This window comes from Melanaphis sacchari, unplaced genomic scaffold, assembly GCF_002803265.2.
Source record: "Melanaphis sacchari strain LSU unplaced genomic scaffold, SCAv2.0 Contig91_pilon_pilon, whole genome shotgun sequence".
Classification (NCBI taxonomy): domain Eukaryota; kingdom Metazoa; phylum Arthropoda; class Insecta; order Hemiptera; family Aphididae; genus Melanaphis; species Melanaphis sacchari.
Window position 1 is genome coordinate 1,613,179 of NW_020271649.1, and position 26,325 is coordinate 1,639,503.

General features: G+C 28.5%; 1 protein-coding gene across 1 annotated transcript in view; it reads left to right on the plus strand.

Annotated features, from left to right (window-relative positions):
- Positions 1 to 2,975: 2,975 nt before the first annotated feature.
- LOC112602855 (retinal homeobox protein Rx1-like) overlaps positions 2,976 to 26,325 on the plus strand; it is a 44,672-nt gene continuing 21,322 nt past the window's right edge. Inside the window, exons 1-2 of the mRNA XM_025351190.1 lie at positions 2,976 to 3,624; positions 23,135 to 23,589. Of these exons, the coding sequence (XP_025206975.1) occupies positions 3,363 to 3,624; positions 23,135 to 23,589 (717 nt within the window). The 5' untranslated portion in view covers positions 2,976 to 3,362. The remainder of the gene's footprint in view (positions 3,625 to 23,134; positions 23,590 to 26,325) is intronic.

A 26,325-nucleotide genomic window follows, 5' to 3' on the forward strand; every position in this document is an offset into this window, starting at 1 on the left:
GATGACCAACTTCCCAGTTTTTCATTTAATATGAGTTACCATCGATTTTATAATTTTTGTAGTTAAAATAATATTTTTAAACTAACGATTTTACTTTAACAATATTAAACCTATTTTATTATTATACCACCAGATCACTGAAGAGATCAAAGTTATGTATATTTATTTATAGTTATTTACTTGTATATGTTTTTTAATTGTCTATAAATCTATATTTATACACGATAAATAATAATTTATTATAATCATAATAATAATGTTATTTGTTCTTGCAAATAATCTATTTAACTTAACATATAATCAAAACATAATAATTCGTACATAGACGTTTAATTAACTATACTATAAATTGTTATATGTATATAAACGTTGTTAATATATATATATGTGTATAGGGTATAAACTATATAGTATATACAGGGTCTGTAATTTACAATTTAAAATATCATTCATTGGTTTCCATACGGTCTTTTCTTTCACATTAAATTAATGTACAACAAATATGTATATACTTAATGCAATATAGTAATACGGCTATCTTACATAAAATTTGCATTATTAACATTTTTTTTTTTCATCAAATATATTAAATGAGAAATTTTGATTAAAGTAGGAACTAGGAACATTTATAAGGTATTGTTTTTGAAAAATTAGGTTTATTAGTTACCTACTATAGCAATGAGATTTAAATTAATATAAAATAATATCACACATCACAATATATTGATGAAATAGCTACGTTGATAATTATAAATACTAATAAAACACGCACTGTAAATTTTAATGAACTTTATTGATATCCAATAATATTTCATTATAATTTATATATATTACATATTTATTTATGTGGTTTTGCAAACAATTTGTATTAAATATTTCATATTATAAATAATTACAATAATCATATTTATAATAATTAATAACAACGATATAGAAACTTTCATTTATAACATTTATATTAGCTATTCTAACTTATTAAGCAAGTACGTAGATAATATATAATGTATCATAATAGGTACGTCTAGTACGATTTGATTAAAAAAGTCTATTTAAATGTTAAAAGTTAAAAGTTATTATACTTACTTATTCATGAGTTATTAACAATGTTGAATGCTATAATTACAGTTTTCCATGTATAAGGGTTCAATGGTTCAGAGTTGAAGGAAAAGTTTAATTTTTATTTATTTTATTATATTTATTAAAATGTCCATAAGACTTTCATATTTATTATTTTAATCGACCAGATGTGTGGCGCTGGGCTCTGCAGATTGTTATTAGGACGTGAACAAAATATCCTGTTGTGTGGTTAAAATATAATTTGTATAGGTTCCTATATAATATACGAATATATTTATACATGGGTTGTACTGTGTAATAAGTTCCATAATAACATGTATTTGAGTGTTTCGTTAGGTACTTTATAATAATTATAGCCCATATAGATACCTAAACTAACCACCAAAAAGCTATCAAAGCATTCACCAACTCGTATTATTGCAGCCGATAATCCCTTTGGATAACAACCTACACAATATACACATGCATGTTAAAGTATACATAGAATTCAAAAAAACGGGCCATGTAAATATATGCACTTGAATAAAAACCTGGCCAAATAGAGTTGAGGGGTGTGTATTATATTTTGTCGAGAATTCGTTACGTTGTTTTGGTATGGGCCAATTAAAATTTTCACCGGGCATTGTAGACGTAAAATAAAGTACGTAAAAACTCGACATGACGTGAATAATTATATATATTATTGGTACTCAGTACACACTATACACAGTATACACACTTCCAGGAGGTGGTACACGTTTACAGGACAAAAAGGGATTATAAATGGTGTTTTTGTTAAGCCGAATTACTATGTTTAGGTATGTATAAAAACACCACTCTCGCGGTCTAGTGGCGGAATCGACCAGTCGCGTTCGAGTATCGTTATCGTCCCCAGACGTAATAACACTTACACGCTTCATATTGCTATTATAGAAACCACGAGAAAAAAAATATGAGCACTTATAACATTCGTTTTATTATGTATTAATATTCAAACGATTCGAAAAGAAATATTTATATTGTTGGTCGTGTACGATGTCTTCCTTTTTCTCTAGTGTAGGTATATTATATCGCATTCCCTAGGTATTACTATATATATAAATTACCTATGTATATTGTATAAATATATACACAGGTACATAGGAGCGAGAGAGAAAGAGAGAATACAATTGCAATGCAATAACAATAATATAATAGCTAGTAATATAAGTCTTAGGTTATACCTATAACCTATACCATAATATTATGCCCCCGCCTGCGTAAGTCGGGTGCAGCAGCCTCACGACCGCGGTTACAACACGATTTGGGTGTGAACGACTGTTGTATACACGACCAGAGCGATTCTGCAGCTTCGAATATTTCATTATTATGTATACACAAACACACACACACACTCCTCCACTCAGTCACGTCGTATACACATTGCCATGCCGTGTGTGTGTGTGAGGCCAAACAATAACATCTCATTTAAACATTACACGCTAGTAAATAAATAAGAGGGACGCCTCGTCGTCGTCGTCGTCGTCGTCGTCGTCATCGTCTCACCATCATTCTCTCTCACTCTCTTGCCGTTACCGCGCCACTACCGCCACCGCCACCACCACCACCACCCCGTCCGCGGTGAGACCCTCGGGGGCATTTAGGGTTTTGAAAAGAACATTTATCGAATTATACCCGGAGACCCGTTGACGATGGAACGATAGTTAGGTGTGACGCACGGGTTGGGGGGGGTGGAGCGCGCACAAGTGGCCCGTTTATACGAAAGCCTCGGCGGTTCGGGGGTAACAACTCCGGGCGGGGAGGGGCGCCAGGTGGCTCGCCATTGGTCCGCGGTGGCCGCGCCTCCCACCCCGGTGGCGCAACGCGCGTCGCGTCTGGCGCGACCGGCACACCGCCGCCGAACAGTCGTGGGACTCCGGTTCTTGTTTTCTCGTCGTCTGCACGGTTATTGCACCAGCTCCGCCCGCGAGCACAATCTGCGCCGTTCACGAATGACGCGGTAGACAATTATACACAACATCGACGACTGTATAATAACATAATAAATATTATTATTCCGCTGTACACGTGAAAATATTGCCGTCGTCCGGGCGAGTTATCCGCGTGATTATAATATAATAACGACGTATATTTATATCGGTTTTTTTTCCCATTCGCTCAAAACCTTCGTCCAAACAACGAACACGTTAAATAATAAAAACAATAATAATAATTATATATAAGCTCACGTCTGTCACGCCGCGGCGTCGTTTCGAACACACATCGGTGGCTAACGTTTTATTGTCGTCGTTATCGTCGTCGCCGACATGGAGACGGACAGCAACAGCGACGGCGAAATGATGCCGACCGCCGCGCAGATGCCACCCTACAGCAGGGCTAACATCGAGCTGCTGATCAGGAGACACCAGGCCGCCGTCACGGCACTCGGTCTGGCGTTCAACGGGCCGCCTCACAATCACAGACCGATGATGGCGAACGCGGCTACGTCCGTGCCGGCGCCCAAGCACCATACCATCGACGCCATACTCGGATTGAAGCGCAACAGCCACAAAGATCAGGAGTCCGGAGGTAAATATTTAAAAAATACTATATCTTGTTTTTTATAATATTATATACTCTATTAATAGTTACCTATGATAAAATAAAACGTTAACGCCTGGGGAGGACTGGGTATCGAGATTCGACGGGTCCGGAGGGTTAATCAACTGGACCTATTTTGATAATAATAGGTTATCACATTTTAATCAATAAATATTTTTAGTTAATAGTGATCAATTGATTTTTATTCATTTGAAAATAAATGGTGTCTTAGCCATTAATCAAGTATAATAATACTTTAATATTACATTTTATACTTAAATATGTATAATTTTTATTGATTGACACAATCAAGGGCCCTGGAAGTAATTGCCCCTTTGCCTCTTTGGCCAATCCACCACTGGCTAACGCTTTAGCATTATAAAAAATATAAGTATAGGTTGGTACGTTGTAATTGTATACTTGACCCAAGTCTATTTATCTCAGCCATAAGTATTTCGTAAATCAGTTTGCGTTGTGTACAAGTATCTACCATAAATTCTGATTAAAATATTTGGAATCGAATTCTGAGGATCCATATAATTATGGATAAATATATTTAGATCTTTATCGTTTAACAATAATTAACGTTTAAAATATGTATCAAATTTAACCTATGAATATACGTAATTTGTATTGCTATGGACAAAAAATTCCACGTAATATTTCTGAAAAATAAGTTATATATTTACGGTATAACGAGAATATAGTGTTCTTGTGAGTACCATTGATGCACATTGCGATATGATGCACGAGCACATAATACCTATATTAAAGGACCGGCTTTCAAATGTTTAAAAATAGTGGCAATCGCTTAAGAGTGATTCCTTTATTAAACCGTAATACAAATTTTGTCACATAAAACTTTAAATGCCCTACTTATTATATTTGCCGTGGACTTTTGAGCGATGTATTGATAATTATTTATTTAAAAACAACATTTTAAGTTAAAAACCACTTGATTAAATATAATGTCAAGATCTAACCCAAGAATCATTGGATCTAAAAAGAATAAATCATTACTTACAAACAATGAATTTTGTTATAAATATTATTCGTTTATCAAAACCATACTATTCATATCAGATAATGCTATAAAATATGAAAATCAAACAATCTATAACGTAAGGTGAATGGCAAACGATATGGCTAAAGAATAATGCCTAATCCAAAATTAAATAAAATATTGCAAAGTGTGTATTAATAATGACCCCGACAGATTAATAATATTTTCATCAATAGAAAATATTCGATTAATGGTTGCAAGTAATACCATTTTCTTCAATGGATCTTTAAAAACTGTGCCAAGTACATGTTGTTATATATACTATACACAGAATTTACATAGATAATGTATTTCCTCTATAGTTTATGCATTGACTGCTCATAAAAAATAAACGAGCGCCTATAGTATAATTTATCAAGAACTTATAATTTTTAAAGGATGGTATAATTTAACATGAAATCCTCAACTCGTGGGATGCGATTTTGAGCCAGAAAACATAAAAGATATAAGAACTATATTTAATAAGCTCTTTATAACAGGCTGTTTGTTTTATTTTTGACAATCTTTATGCAATATTAACTGCAACCGTTGCTTAATAGAGGAGCATTTGAACTAACCGGCCAATTATAAGAAATAATTTATTAGAGCTAATGCCTTTACTATTCATACCATTAAAGGACTTGCAAGAAATTGTCGATGACTTAATGGATAACTTGGATGAAAGCGTTGTTGACTTCGCTACTTACATTAAATGAACGTATATTCATGGACGACCACCGCATAGTAGAAGACAAAGTGTCCCCCCCTAAATTTCCATCAGAAATGTGAAATGTATATGAACTTATATCAAACAAAAGATTATTAGGTATCTAAGTTCGTGTACGCGGTATGGATATTATAGGTCAGGGGTCAGCAATAGGCGATCTGCAGGCCTGTGGAAGGAAAATAATTGAACCGCAAAAAAATATTTTTAAATGTTGGTATACATAATATGTATATTTGATTTATTTTATGATGTATACCTATATTTGGAGATTACGATGGCGTTCATCGTTTATCGCTGTTTACTGCAATAATAGTTACGATAACACAACAAATTATACCTATATAGGTACTATATTTAAGTTTTCACTGGCCCTCGAAATTTTTTTTTCAAATTTTCTAGACTGCCATAGAATTTAATTATACCTACCCCTAATGTAGATTCAGGTATTTTATTATTCATATCATGTTTATATGATTAATGATTATATATATCTGCACCAGTCGCGTCATATATAAGTTCCTTCCTAACCTAACCGTCTCGGGTCACGTGGGAAAAATCAGTTGCCGATGACGACGACGTAGTGGTAATTGTTCTGGTAAACCGCCGGTGGGGGGAAATACGTTTTCAAGCCCATTTGTTTTTAATCACTTTTCTCGTTCTACGCGGGTACTCTGCTATTCCCCGGCCGCAGCGCTCGTTTTTGTTTCAATACTTTAAAAAGTTCAAATTCCGTATAAAATACATGAAATGCTGTCCCAATTACCGCCGTTATTTCCCCTTTTTGTGCGCGCTATATTATATTGCCATACCTACGCAGTTGTTTCACTATATATAAACATGTGAAATATTTATATATATATTTATAATATAGTCGAATGCATTGCCGTCCCGTCGTGCGCTGTCGCGCGAGCTGCTTAATTGAGACCGAATAACGCGCTCGCGGATATAATAAATATTATGTATATATATATACACCTACCTATGTACAATAACTTTATGTTTAATATACACGTTTATGATGTGTATATAAATTACAAAAATAAATTACTTTTGTCTCTCTCTCTCTCTCTCTCTCTATCTTTCTGGCGAACTGTCTACAAAAGTTTCAAAGCCGATTTCGATATACGCGCGTGCCACAGACCCATAATAAGGCAATTTCAATTTCGGAATGTTATGTCGTATACTTGTGTATATAATTAAGACGTGTTTTTTCCCTCCACTATATATATGATAGAATGGTAGATATTTATTAATTTGTTTGGACTATGTACGTGGAATACTACATATTATATTTCGATAGACAAACGTGTGCGTATATATATATAGGTAATAATATTTTCGTGTCTACCAGCAAATGCGCTGCAACAACGATATATGTCATCCCAGTGGAATTAATTAATCAATTATACCGGACGAGTATATTCATACATTGGGGATGTGCCGATGTGCGTTATTTTTAAGTAATGTTTTATACGAACGCATATTATTTGTATGTATATATGGGATACCTATACCTACCCTATATGTGTACATTATAGGCTTATATATATATATTTATATATATATATAAAGAGAGAGAGAGAGAAATGGTAAAAAATTTAACAAATATAGGGAAAACGAAAGTGTGTGTGCGTGTGTATAGGTGTGTGTATCTGCACGCGTTGGTATATTATTAAAGGGGAGAAAAAATAAGAATATATAGTACCTATACCATGTATTATTTATGTATATATGTCTATGTGTAGCGAAAAGCCTAATTCGTGCGTTATCAACACTGTTATCGGCTCGCGTGTCGTTTACTCATAATAATATTATTATAATTACAAACAATTAAATTGATTAAAACATAATATTTTAATCAGACGTCTTATCACCGCCGTTCCAATTATTAATTAAAATATCAAATTAATGCACAATTTTTTTTTTTTTTTAGTACCAGCTTACTTTTGCTATAGTGTATAGTATGGTACGTTTAACGATATATATATAGGTATATAATATTACATAGTATAATATATATATACGTATTATACTAACAGACTGTGCAGTGTCTTTTCCATGTGATGACTATCGCATAAAATGTCATATTTAATATATTTTATTTGACGTAATTGTACCGATTATATTTATATATGTATACCACAATTTATACCTATATACGCATGGATAAATATAGTAATGTAGGTTAGAGTTTATGCTTAACACGTGTGCGTAGGTGTATATAAATATATACTATGGTAATATATATTATAGACCAAATAATAATCACTATGATGTATCGTGGTATAGTATTTATATGTTATTTATACAATTTAATAAGATTGTATGATGAAAATATCTACATGTTCATGAAATAAATAAAATCTAAGTAAATATTTTAAAATGTGCACTAAAGCAGAAATATATATAAATAGACTTAAAAGTCAAAATATGAGATAATAAATGGCATGTGCGATTTTTAAACAAATAGAACATACTGTTCACAACTTGAATTTTGTTGTATATAAATATGTACACAATTATCACGATACTGAATTATGTAAAAAATAACTTTTGATCAATATTATAGAATGACTGAATGAATATATTATAATTTAATAATCTGATACAATGTTTTAATAATACGAGAACTTATAATATCATGTTGTTGATGTAATATCATAAAATGTCACTCTAATGGTTTGACTAATACAGCATACAATTTTTATTTTAAATTGAAAAGTAACACAGTATGTAATATTTATACCATATGTAAATATTATAATACCAAAAACAAAAATAATTATCGATAAAAAACACATACGTATATATATTACACAGTTCCCCAATATATGCATGTGCTTTGCTTAATTGTAGATTGTTTTATTTCAATTGTGACTATTTAGATAAGATAATGTTTTATAAGAATTATTCGTAGACATAGTCTCATTGTTAATGATTCAATCACTTCTATCTAATACTCGTAAAATTTTTTTCTAAATTAAATTTTAAAATTTACCTATTTATGTTAGCATACTAACGTTACTAACTAACCTCTATCTTAAATCCTATCATTATCAGCACTACAGTTACAATGACAATTCTGTCAAAAAAAAACAATTATAATCAATAAAATTATAAATTATAATTATTAGTGCCACACGATGCACCGCGTGAATTTATAATAACTTGAAAAGTTTGATAATAATACTAAACAGCTGCAAGTCGTTGCCTTGGATTTATCGATCACTCATGAAGTCCTCAGTAGTGGGGTACGTATCAATGTTCTTGTGTATAACTGTAGGAGTGTAGAACCATATTATATGTCTATACATTACATTATGCTTATAATGTGTCTTTTGTTTGCGTACCTATAATTATTAGCTAGTGTTTCACACATCAAAAATAATACCATAGTCCATAATATAATTATAAGTTGCAAATTTTGTAAGGTAGGTAGAAAGTTATAATGTAGTATAAATGTTAAGTTGCAGATTGATTGTTTCAAGTGTGGGTATGAGTATACTAAATTTAGTACATTGTAGTTGGTTTAACCCGTCGTTATTGCGGTATTAAAATGACGGGGGTTAACCACGACTTCCAATCCCGTAAATAGTAGCAGTTCATACATTACAACTACTATATGTTTGCATAAAACCAAAACTATAAGAACCGAAATTTTGATGTAAATACAAACGAACACTAAATAAAGTTGTATACAACATGAAGTCTATCCACCATTCAAAAAGCTACCAATACAAATAAATTACTAATATTATGATGTGAGTTAAAGTATAATACATAATAATAAATATACCTATATAAGTATTTAAAGTTAGTTTTGTTATACTAAATGATGGTAATAATTATAACTATATTTATTATATTAAACAATAGTATACCTTATTATTCTCATTTTTATAATATCATTTCTCGTTCATCATTCTAAACACTTTATATGCTAAACTATATAAATGAAAATTATGAATTTAATTTAATTTTCATGCAGCTTATTTAAACACAATAAAACCGTCAGTATAATTTATACCATATTATACAATTTAATTAAAAGTCTTAAATATTTTAAGAAAATACTCAAAAATTATCATTTATTAATAATATTTTGCTAGAAAAACTTAGATAACTTATAAACGTATTTATGTCTGCTAAACTCATAATAAAAAATAACGTTTTAAGTAAAAAATTTCATATTATGAATATTAAAAAATTATGATACTAATTAACTATTTAAGTAACTATTTTCAAACACTCAAATAACGTAATTATAATATTTAAGTTTATAATATCTCTTGAACTATGTTTTTAGAAAATAATGATCAATATTTCAAGTTCATACAACTTTACTGGTACGCCTAATAATATAATGCTATAATAGGTACTTTGCATGTTAAAATTTATATTTTAATTTTTAATGTTACTGTTTTATACTCGTATGTGTTTTATTTGAATTAATTAATCTAATCCTTTCTTGCTTTATGGAATAATATTTAAAATATAAATATTTGAAAGGCTGTAATAAAGTGTTTACTGGTTAGATTATACTTATACTCAAAGTATTAAATCTTATTATTCATAAGCAAACTTCAATATTTTCATTTAATGATCGACATTTTTTTTTAACATAATGCAAGAACAAGAGTAGCAGGTAAAGTTAATTTATTCATTAAGATAAGTTTTTATACATTTTTGCAAACAATCAAAGTTTTTGTCACTGTTTCATTTATTTATTTTACCGTTATTCGGGTTAACTCTATAACTAGGTTAATTAATTATTTTCTTAAACTCCATACATTTTCTTAACTAGTTTTAATATTTTTAAACGTTTTAATGAAGTCGTGTATACTTAACATTATCCTCAAAAACTATTAATAATATTAAAAATAAAAAAAATAAACTTTTCTAATGGGTATTTTTTTCCTTTGTAATAATTTAATGTATTAACTATCGTATTTTGAGTATTTTTACAATAAGTAACCAAAAAATATGAAAAATTATTATATTTGTTTTACATTATGTAGTATAATCTTTTCGTGTTTCGTAATTTTTTCAACTATCAAAACCAACGAGTTCATAGGTCGTATTTCAATAATATGTAATAATATATAAATATAATTAAATATAATAATATATATTAACTAATAACACACGCAGCACAAATTATGCTATTAATGAACCCCTTGAGGAATAATGCGGATACGGATTGCAAATATAATAGAACATAACGGTTCTAAAGATTCATCTTTCTTTTCTTCGTAACAAATATACATGAGTATATATTTACTACACATCTCATAGAATTTTCATTATTTATAAACATTAATATTTAAAAATGTATGTGTAAATGGTATTGTAGTAATGTTTCGATGTGCAAATAATTGTACGAATATGATATTATTAAATATTTCATTATAAGCCAGGTACATTCGGACATTTTTTGACGACAAATAATCCGTGCTGAACACGTATTTACAATCTACTTTCCTACCACATAGTTACTGCCCAGTCCAGTATAATTCTGCGACAAATCTCTCTATAAAAAGAAGCTTTTGTTTGCCAGAGTTTTATGTTAAACACGATAAATCTAATCTGGATTTATTCTATTTATTTGGTATTCTTATTATTTATACGTATTTCAATTTCCTATTCATCCCATTGCCATTTCTACATACATCCCGGTTCTGGACTTATTTAGAAAAATGTCAGCTTTTGGCTAGCTCTGGCAACCTTTATTTAATAATACAAATTTATATAATATAATATATGGTAGTGGGCACGCATCATCCGGTCCCAAATCCAAATCCCACCGGTGAGTTCCGCACACAAGTAATGAATACAATATATATATATAAATAATATGTCTGTGTGTATGTGTATACTCATTGCGTTGTATTCACAACAACATTATTACTGTTGTGGCTCAAGCCGTTGTTATCGTAATTGGTCGGGTATATACATATATTGTATTATGAGTATAAACCACCGCCGCCGGTCGCCACTGCTCCGTAGGGGTTTGTGCGTCAGTGGCGCTAAGCCGATTTTCCAGATCCTTTTACTGTGGGTACACGCGATCGCCAATGTCATGCCATGTTCGATATATTATATTATATATAGTTAGGTACAGTAAATGTGAGTTTCCCAGAATTTATTATCGAATATACGCTTATTGTTGTATATATACAATGGTCTGCATCACAAAACCCTTATTAAACTAACTATATAATTATAATACGTAAACCTTATTATTACTTTTATTATTTTTATTGTTATTATATATATATATATATACATAATCCCGTTACATTGGTTTTTATTAATTTTTTCGGCGTAAGCTATATTATTTTATTAAAATTATTTCACCCTTGTGGTGGTGGTTAACTCGTAGGTAATATTAAAATATCTTAAAATCTAAACAAGCATTTAGAACGGTTATTCCACAGTGATTATAAAATTAATAATAATAATAATAATAATAGTACCTAATTATTATTATTATTATCATCAATTTGTAGTCCATATTCAATAACCTACACATTAAGATTTTTAATAACATAAATATTTATATCATTCAATCAAATTTATCTTTTTAATTAAGTTTCTAACTCATTTGGTACAAATTGACTAATAAGTAAGTTGATGTTGAATAATATGTGTACAACTGCAATTGTTTCTTTTATTTAATCGCGTGTCATAGTACTATCTATTTTATTACTTGTTTAATAAAATCATATTTAAAGAAGTTAAACGTGAATACAAGATAAAAACATTATAAATTTTTTGTATTTAATTTTTAAACAACAACTACTATTGTACATAATTTGTTCTCGTGCGTTATTTTAAGCAATTTATGTACAGGCTATAGATTAGTGCAGTTCTTAATATTATATAATATTTTTATAATATATATATTATATTTTATTGTACTTTAAAAATCCGTTCATAATACAGAGATAAGAAACCACAGGCTCACTTCTATACTTGATAGTTGATACATAGTGGATTATTTATTATTACTATTACTTTTTTAAATACAATAATAAATCATTGTATTTGAATATTACAAATGCACTATAATATATTAATTACATCATTTAGACAAACATAATTTTTACACAATATTAAACCGTGGAAATTTATTAGAACTACGGTAAAACAATTAATATTACTGTATTGTAAAATAATTCAATTTATTTAATCTTAAACAATGTTGCTTCATCGGGAATTATATTTGAATGGTATTACTAATTTGGAATATTAAAAGCTAATTTGTTTGTGGTTACCTATGTGATTTACTATTTTTATCGTTATCAAATTTTTACTTTTTTGAATGATAGTATATTATATTTTAAATTTCATATCACTAAGTAAGAATATTTTTAAAAAATGCTAATTCATAAAAATTAAATTTTATTAATTATAATTGTGATTGTAAGTATTTAGAGTTCAGTAAGATGAGAATAAGGACCAACATTTAGTCAAGTCGCTACAGTGAAATAAAATTCTTAATTGTTACTGTTTAATATTAATTAATATAGTTTACACATGAAAATACGTATCCCTCATATCTTAAAATTTACTATTGTTTATTATTGTTAATATTCTTTATCAATTATTATTATTAATTATCTTAACCAGATGAATTTCACCATAAATGGTACAAAAATATAAGTATTATTTAAAAATATGGTCAAAGACCATAAATTTAAAATATCAAAATCTTAATAAACTCACAGTTAAAAAAAGTAAACATAGATTAGAATGCTTAATGAATCAAACAATGTAAAATATATATTTAAAAAAATTTACAAAAACAACCTAAAATAATATATAAACTGTATAAAGTTAAAATAAACTTCTAGTTGGTAGACTTTTGTATTATTACAGAGAACAGCAATCTGTTAAATTGGACTTATCATAATTTTAGATATTGCGTTACATTCATTATTATTATCTATTTTCGATTTTGTAATATAATCATTTATTTGTAATTATATTATTCTTAAAATACCTCTAAAATTTAAATTCTATAGATATAATCTCTTATAATCTATAAAAAGTATGTATATAGGTATCATCATTAATTTTTTATTTATTTAAATCTTTGTTCCAACCAAATATCCAAATATATTTTAATTTGCTTATAAAGAACCAATGATCTATATTATAATTTATAGGCCCAATTAAAAATTATATAATCACTAAGAATTGTAAAAGTATAACTATGTCACTAAACTAATATTAAAACAAATAAGAACCCTAATTTGATTCACTATAAGTCTATAACCATTTAGGTACTTTTAATAAAGATGTTCCTTAGAAATTAATTATTGTGTTGATTAATTGGTCCAGTTTAATAATCCTTAGAATATTTTTTGTAAGATTAAACTAATCGTTCATTAATACTTATATTTATTATTTATGTTATTAATTGTTATTATTTATAGTACGAAAATACAAAGTTTGCAAGTTATGTGTCTTGTATTACTTAAAATGTGCCTATGCCTGTATATTACCTATTTCGTCACTGTAAAGTAACAGTCAAAAAATAAGCTAATATAATATTGATATTTAATAACATATAGCTTAAATTATACACTAGAATTCCCTATATTGAATATTTAGATGATGTTAAATAGAAATTGATCGCATTATGTTATAATTATTTGTTTCCTCCGATAATTTTGTTAATCACTTATCAATAATTCCAAATCTCATCTTTAAATTTATGACTTATAGCATCAACAATAAATTGTTTATTACAACGATACTTAATTATCTTGTTCATAATGTTAAACGAAATTCCTCAAATCCTATCATTGCTTTTATAATTCGTGTTCAATTGAGCTGTATAAAAATATACGTACTCGTATAATATATGTATAAAGCGCTATAACGATAATTTAATCACGTTAAAAATGTCTTAGTAAGTGTTATACGTTAAACATCCGAATAAATTGTATTATGTAAATAATATGCAATAGCGGTAACATGTTATTGGTAATAATATTATGTTTATTAATTATATAATCATAAAAATTAATACTAAATCGTTAGAACATCTAGATAATTTACCTTTAAAAACTGTAACTTACTCAATTATAATTAAAATACTTGTATACTATGCACTGTAAAGATTAATTTCTATGTAAGTATATACATGGATATGATAAATAATGTAAATATTAATTATAAATTGTCATATTTATATATACCGTACTAATTAAACATAATAATATGCTTTCATTACGAAAAAATAAAAATTTGTAAGTATCATTTACAATAGTAATAAATAAAGAGACTAATAATTACTAATATGAATTATAAAAATAATAACTATTATTATTAACTTAGCTATATCAAAATGTAATAATTTATTGTATAAAATTAATCTATGTATTATACTTTATAGTGCAATATAGTTCCCATCTATAGATTTGATAAGTCAGCATTTTGCAGAAATTTATTGCTAAACAATAACAGGAAAATGTTATTCAATTTAAGATAAAAATAAAACAGAAAATAAGAGTAGGATAGTTTAATTAAAGTGAGACATATAATTTTACGATAAACATACAATTAAATTGGAAAAAAAAATTATAAAATATAATTGCGTTTGAAAAATAATTAATAATGGAATTTGAGTAAAATCGAGTTTATTTAAAGTTTTGATTTTTTATTAACAATTATCATATTATGATTAGATAATTAATGGGCTTAAAAAATAATCCATACAAAATGCCATTATCATACATTGTTGATTGTGTACATGTGGTTTGTAAAATTGTAAATATGTAATGGTCCGTTATTATATCTATTCTGTGATTATACCTCAAAAAATAAATTATATTCTATAATTCAAATAAAAATAATTGCTTATTTCTTTGTCTCCTTATTTATAATACACGTTGACGCGTATAAGTTTCGAAATAATATTGATGATTAGTGATTACAAATTATGAATGTTTTTTTTTTTTTTAAAACTCGTCGATAACGCCATAATACAATAATATTATTGTATAGAAACATTGGTGATTTACTACTGTTTCGGTAGACCGTGTGAACAGAAACTCATGTCGGCGCCAACCATTTGTCACAAAAATAAAAGAATGAAAAAATCACCCCATACCTCTCGAGCTCTCTTCCGATGACATTATAAACCGTCGTAATATGTGTATATAAATATTATATTTATACTGCATTTGTTGTGTGTGAATGTGTGTATTTTCGTAATAATGATTCAATACGTTATCAAACGTCATAAAACGCCAATAACAATCGTAATAATAATGAAGACACAATGCGAGACTGAGCAAAAGGGGATCGACGAAAATGCCACTGCAACGGTGCAGCGCGGGGGTGGAAAACTGAAATATGTGTATATTTCAAACGCGTCGACCCCATTGCACTCGAGCGTAACACGTATATATATATATCTATGTATATATTGTATATATGTATATGTGTGCGTGTATATACATTATGACATTGGGTACATACGTGTGCATAATATATACATATATAAACATATACAAATATATTCGTGTGGTTTTTTAAGCCTCACTGCAGGCGTATTTACGAGTATGTACGAATAACAGTGATAATCCGTAATGAAGCCGTTTTATTCCACCGTTTCAAACGACGTTGTAAATTAACGTGACATTTATTATCGAGATTACAGATTTTGCACCCTAAATAATAAAAAGAACAATATAACAAAAATTATTATTCGTTAAAAAAACCACATTCGATTATGATGTCATCCGACAGACGTCTATTCACATCGAAGTGTCGCAGATAAGCCCGTCGGGTTATATTAAAATGCAGTAACCTACTGTAAACATACAAACTCTGTGAGTTTATAATTTTGGCTGACGTGTGCTGCGAGCGACTGTTTTTAATGCGGCTAAGTAGTTTTCTAGCCATAGTATTATGTAAGTATAGGTTTGCCGTCGACTCACAAATATATGCGTATTTGGTGTAACGATCACTCACAAGTGGTTTTTCGTTTAATGTAATAATATTATCATAACATTATTATTATACTGTAGCTGCAGCCTGCAGCATGCTTAAATGATTTTTAATAACTATAATGATCCCATTTCATTGATAAAATTGAAGTAAACTTATTTCTAAACGAATAACACTATTATCCAGTAACAACTTAAAGAGGAATATTACATTATGTAACTTACATAATCTTAAATTGGGAATTGTAAGTTATATTGTGGGCTTTACGGTAACAGTTGTATAATACTGTGGTTATTGTAGATAAGTATTGCTCGCTATTAAGGTTCTATACTTTTTTTTAACAATTTACAATATACATTATTAAGAGTTAAAAAATTCATAAATTTTTTTTATTAATGTGAAAAATAAAAACAAACCTTAAATTTAAAAAAAAGTGTTTTAATATCTAGTTAGGAGAAATATAATTGAGTAAAAAAAAAAAAAAAGTTTTAAAAATATATTTATTGTGAGAAAAAATATAAATCGTCAACATACTATGTAGAAATTGCTATATTTATACATCTATATAATAAAACAATTTAAACATAACTATACACAACCTCATACAACCATTATTACACATAACTCATAAGTCATAAACAAATATAAGCATAAATCTTAGTGTATTTTAAAACAAAAATATGTAATGTTTAGTCGTTTAGGTTCAAGTACTTGCAAAAATTGTTTTCATATATTTTTTAATGTTTTTCATATACATTATGAGATAATAATATTGAAGTTCGCTATTACACTTTCGTAAGTCTACAGGTCTGGAAATGAATGGGTATATCATTGAATAATAATTGTTTGAATTACTACTACAAATTATATTGTCTACTTATTAATAGTTTCCATGGCTGAATCGCCCACACAGTGGTTATAATATTAGCGTTTTACGATGGAAGTCTTCAAAATCCGAAAACTACCCTGCCTCCATTACTTTCCGGTTTTATGTGTTTAATACTATAGTATATTCTGATTCTCTATATGCTCGTGATACGATATGGTCATATGGATATGATATAACTATAGTGTACGTGATACGTTTGTATGAGGGTTGTATATATACGTAGTAGTAATCGCTCACACATATATTCATACTATTGAAACTGCGATAAAAAATTAAAGCTAACTAAAAAATTGTGAGGGTACGTATTTCAATCCAATATTGTCCCAATATTGAACATGTTGTAGCAACGGCTGTGGTGATAATCGTTAAAATATATAATATGATGTACTGTGTATGTATAAACTATAAATATTATATTATATTATAAATTATCATGTGATCACGTTACTGTACACACAAACCGCGTCCGAATTGAATTAGTAGAAAATCGGCTATCTGACAGCGAATCTGTCGATAAGGGCACAAAATAAAAATGGGGTGAAAAAAATTATAATAAACATAGAGACCAGTTTTGCTGTCGTGCTATATACGGGAACGCCGTCCAATTAAACGTAATTCGGATTATTATTAAAACGGGATCGCGTGTCGAATTATATGTCTGTGCGCCCAGCAGTATATAGCTTGTATATAAAATAATAATGACGAGGACGACGACGACGACGACGACGACGACGACGGTTTATCATAAAAAAAGTTTTCAGTCTACGACGAGAGGGTGAAAATTAAATTGTACATTATTGCGTATACATTATCATATAGTCACAGTGTTTGCAGCATATTCGTGTAAGAGACGCGAATAGTGCCGATTACTGCGCACTATGCAAGCGTTGTAGACCGTAGTAAGCCTGTAAGTTATACTGTGTTATATTTTACTACAGTCTATGTTACACATATAGGTATACTTTCTAACTAAAACTAAACAGTCATATAATATTATAGCAATAATCGCGGTACTGCATTCAAACTAAATGAGTATATGGCTACATAATAATATTATGTAGGTGTATATTTTATAAATATACACTAAGTATAAAATGATTAGTTTTACACGCATATATATTTATAGTAATTTTGAACAATGATAAAAAAATTATGAGTTTTTTCTATTTATTTTATGCTTTAATTTGAAAATATATTTATCAAATTTTTGCTACATTTTTAATTTGAAGCTCATATAGTTTTTTATAATCATGAGCATTTGAAGTAGACATCTAAAATATAATGTGCTATATAGTGTATAGATATAAAAAGAGTGAAGTAGCAGCGGACAACTTGCAAAATATAATGATATATTTATATTTTAAATACTTATTATTAATTATTAGGCTGATACAAATTGTATATATATATAATATTATGTAATGATGGTGTTTATAAAATATGAATTGTGATAATAATAATTAAAAAATTCAAAAATATACTTTTCCGATGAGAAGTTTAATAATACTACATTGCATTTTTACAAATATTATATAATGTTATTTATATTTACTTATTTGTGTAAGGTATACTTAAAACTGCAAAAAATCAATTTAACACAAACATATTTACGGATATAACAATAATTATGATGGTGTTAAAAAAAAATCAACTTGTAAATATATATTCATAGTTTATATACATTAGCTATTGACTATATTTAATATGTATATAACATATTATACCAGATATGTATTATTATTACTATTACTGTGTGTATAATATTATATCAGCGGTGGTGGCGGTAGCGACGGCGTCTGATTCCGCTAACGAGGGTATCGCGTGCCTTGTCCGGATATATACCGGGTTTATAGATATAGCTAGGTATAATAATATATATGTAGGTATTAGGTAAATAGGTATGTTTATATATATGGTTTTTTTTTTTTTTTGACAAACAGACAGGACGACAGCGGTGTTGTGGTGATAGTTGGTGGCGGGTGGTGGTGGTGGCGGTACTGTCTGAACGTTAATCTGATTAGTGCGGAAGAATTAAAAAAAAAAACTTTCGTATTTTTTTCTCTTACAACGATAATGTGTATATATACACGATGCTCAAGGCAATAAAAATGTTCGTTTTAGAATCGTTAAGCGCTCTCGCGAGCGCAAAATATATATACATTATATACGCTTGGTAAGGGCGTTTAAACTTAACACACACATATATATATATATTTATATATATTATGTATGTATATAATACTGTGTACCCATACACATCGTATAATATACTACCCACTGGCATAATAAAGGTAACTGGCGAAACGTTTAATTATACCGCGGTGGTGAACTGATGTCGGTCGTTATAATAAAATAATATGTATAATGTAAATTTTAACTAGTTAATGTATAAACCTACCGAATACCGATATAATTTAAAAAGTAAAACTGAAAAAATAACTGCAGCAATCGCTTCGTATAATTTTAATAGTTGGTATATCATGGGTATATATTATTGTGTATGTAAGTTTCAGTAGTAAAAAAAAAAACAGTAATAATAATAATAGTGAACTAGTTTTTCTTCTATAATTCGACAATCGATAATAGAGCATCATAGTAATAGTAGCATGCTTTAAATTCTTGAGAAAATTTAAAACACCATTTGTGTTATTTATGTATAAAAACTACAATAAACTAGAATTGGGATATTACTTCAATTTAATACCGTTGCTCAATGGACGAAAAGATGTGTAAATAAAGTGGCTATTGCAATACAATTTATTTTTTTAATTTTATCATCTTTATTCTATAAACCAATGTTTACAATAAACATTTACGCGACTTCACGACTTGAGATATTTACCTACTACTCTATTCTATACTCTGAAAGATCAATACATAAAATATATTAATTAATGTATTAAAATTGTTCTTAGCAGTTTTTATTTGCTTGTTTGCTTGACATTTTAATGTTAGTGATTTTATTTTCAAAAGTAATGCAATAAATTCAAATTAATTTTGACTGTACATTTTCTGAGATTTTAAATTCATTTTTTATCTTTTGAAGTTTATTTTATAGTACTTTTAACTTTTAGTGACATCAAAATACTAGCCTTAAATAATATGATTCCAATATAAGTAACTAATAAAAGTTAAAAGTTTATATATATATATTAACTATATCTCCCTGAACTTGAAAAAATTAATTATCTTCACAAATTATTCGTTTCTCAAGTAAATTTAATATAATATTTATTCTAGTCTGGTCTGAGATATATAATTTATTTTATTTACTATTTAACCAGTTGCCGCAACATAGTGTCTTGATTGAGGTATCTTATTATAAACTTACTTTATTTTCAAGATTGTGTTTTTTAACATAACTGGTATTTTTTATTATTTTGCCTTTAAATTGTTTTCCTTTCAAATGATGTTGTAATGGTATTATCAAAGATATTATCTATTTAATAACATATACATTTACCTATACAGCTATATCATTTTTGTAAGCCTTGCTGAACAGCCACATGACATATACAGACTAAGCAGAGAGACTATCGATCTCGTCCATCCATCCAATCATCCTGCAGCTGTGTATATATTGAGATTCATATATAATAATATATACACATGTGAATACGGTTAACTCAGATCCTCTAAATACGTAGCTCCGTTCATAAAAATATTATGTTTTCGATTTAATCGGCCGACTATATAGTTAGTTCTCGTTGTATGCGATTAGTGGCGACAGTCAGAAGCCGCTTCCACATTTACGCCCAGTCTACCAGGCTATCGATTAACTTGTCAAAATCGTCAAAATGAAACTAAAATATTTATTATTGCTCACGACAATGTATATATTGAACAATAATTATATATATTTATAAAAAAAAAATTACAAAGTCATTGGTCCATTTACAAAACACTTTTACTACAACACAACGATAATATCAAATTATTCCACACCACGCACGCACACATATTATATACATTATAATTTATAATATTTACACCGGTAAGTGCGCCTCTCATTTCGAAATCTTTCTTATTTTTTCCGCCATTAGATTTACACATTATATTATTATTTTAGTTACTGCAGTATACCTGTATACCGGTGTATTTCTCATTCGTTGTATTATTATTATTAAATATACTACTGCCGCCACCACGGCCGACCGCAACGTGACGTTCGGTCGTTATCTTTGAGCGTGTCTATATAATATAATAATATTATATTTATACGATCGGCAGTAGCGTTTTTTGACGGCCGATTATTATGGTAATATTATTTTTGTATTCGTCTGTGAGGAGATAATATAATATTATAACATTTACCTATACATACTACGGCTGATAAACATCTAGTTAATGCTATGCAGTCTGAATTAAAAGGTTTCCGAATGAAAACACTTTATGCATGATGGAATTTTTATTTCGTGGGTGGAGTCCGCGTAAATTAAGTGGTTATTTAAATCCAATAAAACTATCAGTTTTATTATTATTATTATTATTATTCTCAGTAGAAGCAATACGTGTACACGTCATGTCTATGACCGCCCGTTTGTTAAGTTTATTAAATTAAAATAGAGGTAAAAAATGCGGTTAAAAACTTGTATCGTTGAGCGTGTTAATTCAACAAAAGCTCGATTGCTCTGCATTTTATAATATTCTTATGATATGTATATGTTAGAACATGCATGTGTTATATTAAATTTGTATATGAGATTAGTATTTTAATCAGCGCTTGGATTTAATTGGTAATCGATTTAATGATAATGCATTAAATCTTTATTAATATTTTTAAACAGGAAATATGGTAGTTTTAGTTAGGTATAGTAAATAAAAATAAAAAAACAGTTTGAGTCAACCAGTGTTTGTTGTGCAAGAAAACGTTTACTTGCCGGAGGGTTCTTGACTACTTGTATTATAATATGGTCGTACTTGAAAAACACTTGGTTGACAACAACAATCGAAATCCTATAAAAACTTCGCTTTTTTTATTTGCAATTTCAACAAAAAGCGTAAACATATACTACTCGTATATTCTGTTTTGTAGAAAACATAATCGAATTTTCCCCTTTGCTAAAGTAAAATTAATTTGACGAAAATTTATAACTCAACAGTTAAGTAACTATAATATCGTATACATTAATAATTATCTCATTATGCGCGCACAACCAATAATGTGTATTATAAACAAATTCTCATCTTATTTATTGTTGTTTTATACTGTTGTTATTAACTATTAAAATTCGTTTGATGACTTTTAAAATAAACATAATTATATTTTCTCTAAGTACATTAAATCCTTAATTTTAAAAGCGAAATAACAAGCACAACGCATAGTTGTAACAATACTTACTTTTTAATTAAATTCCCTATTTATTGCGTGTTACAATTATAGTATGACATTCAAAAGATTACGGGACTTTAAGAACATTAATAGTACTATAATTCGTTAATTAATACTTAGATTTTCGTGATTATTTATTAACTCGTTTAATTTTTAAAATGCACATTTATTTATTTTCGTATATTACTCCGAAAAATAGAAATTTTTTTGCTCTGATCATTTCAATAGTATTAAAGTGTAGTGTACAAAACAATGAGACAGTGTTCTCTTCAATGTCGATACAAATATATATATATATATATATATATATATATATAACATTTATATAAGAAAGTATAATGTATATGTATCGTTATTTATTGGTAGGTACATTTAACAGGCATATTTAATAATAACGTTAACGAGTTAAAATGTACCAACGCACGCAATAAGTACTTGTGGCATAATATCCATACAAACACAGACTACTTGGTGACTATTGGCGTGATTATTGATTATATTATATCAAGTAATAGAATTCATTTTGCGCACACCTTTTTCTAGGAGAAAACAGCTGCAATTCCAGTGACACCGAACAAAACCGTCATCAGCTCGTGCCATCCGACCAGCATAACATCATGCGCAGCGGCGGTTGCGGAGGCGTTATTGGTGGCGGTGGAGGAAGTGGTGGTGGAGGAGACGGCGGTGGAGAAGGAGGCCCGCCACAACAGCGTCGGTCCACCGACATGGACGACATGAGCGGCGGCGGATGCGGCGACAGCAGTGACGGCGAGCCGGACGACGAGCAACTGTCCGGTGGCCGAGCTAGCGCGTCGCCCGCGGCCGCGGCCGGCGGAATGTCGCCGCCCGACAAGAAAAAGCACCGTCGAAACCGCACCACGTTCACCACCTATCAGCTCCACGAGCTGGAGCGAGCGTTCGAGAAGTCACATTACCCGGACGTATACAGCCGCGAAGAGCTGGCTATGAAAGTCAACTTGCCGGAAGTCAGGGTTCAAGTGAGTTTTACTTTTTCTTTAATTAGAAGCAAAACTTAATTCTATTGTATATACGTATAACCCCTAGAGTTCCGTACCCCATGTCTGAAATTTCTTTACTCGACCTAGGTACCATTTATTGACCGACATAACATTTACCAAAATGTCATGTTGGATTCCGTTCCAAACACGATACTATATGGTTCCAAGTGTTCCATAGTGTCATCAATAAAATTTAATTTATTTTTAAACCTATCTCGACAACCGGTTGTTTACAGTACCTACGTTAAAAAAATAAAAAATGAATACTTAACTACCCATATTTTTAAGATTGTATAGTTCCTAAGAGTAGTGACGTCTCACAAATACTTTATAATACCTACATTTTCTGATGACTCGCATTATACTTGCTTCAAACAATGATTCCGACATCGCGTCATATAATTTCCAATTTGCATTGCTTACCTAGGGTAAAGAACAAAAATATCGCGATCCTAATCTAATTTTTCTGTCATATCTTCTGCAATATAATGTATTATAATATTTTTATTATTATTTATATTTATGTCTATAATATCTACACTTTGGTGTATTATATCACTTTGGTGATTGGTAAGACAGTATTTCTAAGTTTCTCAAAGTCTTAAAACTACTGAAATACGTAAATTTTTCTCATTAATTTTGGTAAGACTTGTAAAAAGATCAAATTACATCCGTGGAAAAGTCGTCGATATCTGTGTAGTATAATATTGTAAGTTTTGTAATCTTGACGGAATTAAATTATGTTGTTAGAATGCTTATCGCATTGTTTGATCCATCGGTACGTTGGAAGCATTCTTAATCAATGTGTCGTGTTTGTGACAGTAAAATACAGTATTACTAATCGCTACTTTCAGTATCACTATTATTCTTATGATCCATTAATATTTTATACCGTAGTACACATCTTTTAAGAGTTTACATATAAACTGATAAGGATATAATATGTTATTTTTACCTTATTAAAATGATATAATATATAGGTACACTATAGTAAACTTATTATGCCGTGTTCCTTATATCATTATAATAATTAATAAAATAACAATAGTGTCATAGTGTTTAGTTCCCAAAAACAAATTCATAGTGAAATTAATTTCCCAACAATTAAATGCTTTACGATTTACGGATTAGATGGCTACTGAAAAAACAAATCATGTGTCCAATACCTATAACTGGTAACTTTTGATTAAATATGAAGTCGGTAAGCATAATATATATATATATGTAATATAAATAATTACCTACAATTAATCTGTATATGTTTCACTTCGCTTAACGTTATGTAAACAATATAAACATATTAATGAGTAATTAATAATTAATATGATTGTTATACATTTCCCCTTTATTTTTTTCCATAAATTCTTATTGTAATTCCATAATCGTCTATAATATAACTGACTATAGTGACTATATTATAATAATATAGCCATAGACAATAGATTCCTATATTAACTTGCTACTGAGTACTAACAATATTTCATTGTTTTTTATCGTAATTATCGTTATGAAAAAAGTATTAAATACCATTTAATTTAATAGTTACAATACGTCTTGTAATTATACTGTTAGATTTCTATTAAATTATTTAAATTTGTATTAACATATATAGCAGTATGATTTTCTGACGTTATTCCTAAGAACATTCAAAGTTTAGCTAAATTAATTATGTACGATTGGAAATTCTTCGAACTTCACTGTTTTAACTCTTATTTATTAAACAGATATTCTATAGACTATTTGAACCTAATGAATTGAAGAATATTTACGATATCTAATAATTTACAAGCAAAAATATATAATAATTGTTGAGTAAATTTTAGTGAATCGAAAAATTTAATTTTTACAATAAAATCAGCTTTGTTATTTTAAACCAAATATTGTTTGCAGACTTGCAGTGTTAAAAATTTTAAACACGTCCAAATATTGTTTCTATAAATCAATTCAAAATTATACTATGCTAAATATTAATAAATACGATTTTCTTTTCATTTGGATTTTAAAGAGTTGTTCAAGTAAATATATAATTCGTTATAGGTAACTATTTAATTAATTATTAGAAATATAATTTTTTTACAAATTGAAAATTATTGCCATTAATATAGGTAAAAACTTAAAAACTTTATCGATACTATAAATTATTTTTTTTTAAACATTTGGTAATTGCATAAAAATAATATATTTATATAAAACTTCAAATTTTTTGGAACGATAAGTGTAGACACTTAAATGGATCGATTTATATAATATTAAAAAATTTTATCAACATGAGCAAAAATAAATAGTTGATTCTAAGCATAAACAGGGGTGTCTAATTAATATTTATTGAATGAAAAATAATTAATAAGTTACTACCAACAAAAGAACACTTTTATCATAATGCTACGTTCAAGTATATTAAGTGTATTAAAGTGCGTGATCAAATATGTACCTATTCTATTTTATTTGATAATTAATATAACTAATAACTTTAATAAGTTATAAATTGTTACTTGAATGAATCATAAAATGTTTCTGATTGCTATCTAAAATTGAATTTCGTTATTAAATTATCTCCATAATAATTAATGCTGTGATTAAATAATAGTTTGATTAGTTAAATATAGTTAATGTAGATACAGTAATTCAATCGTAGACAAATATATATGCTGTATGTGTATGTTGTACCTGCAAACATATTGTATAATACACGTCATATGTGTGTGTGTGCACAGT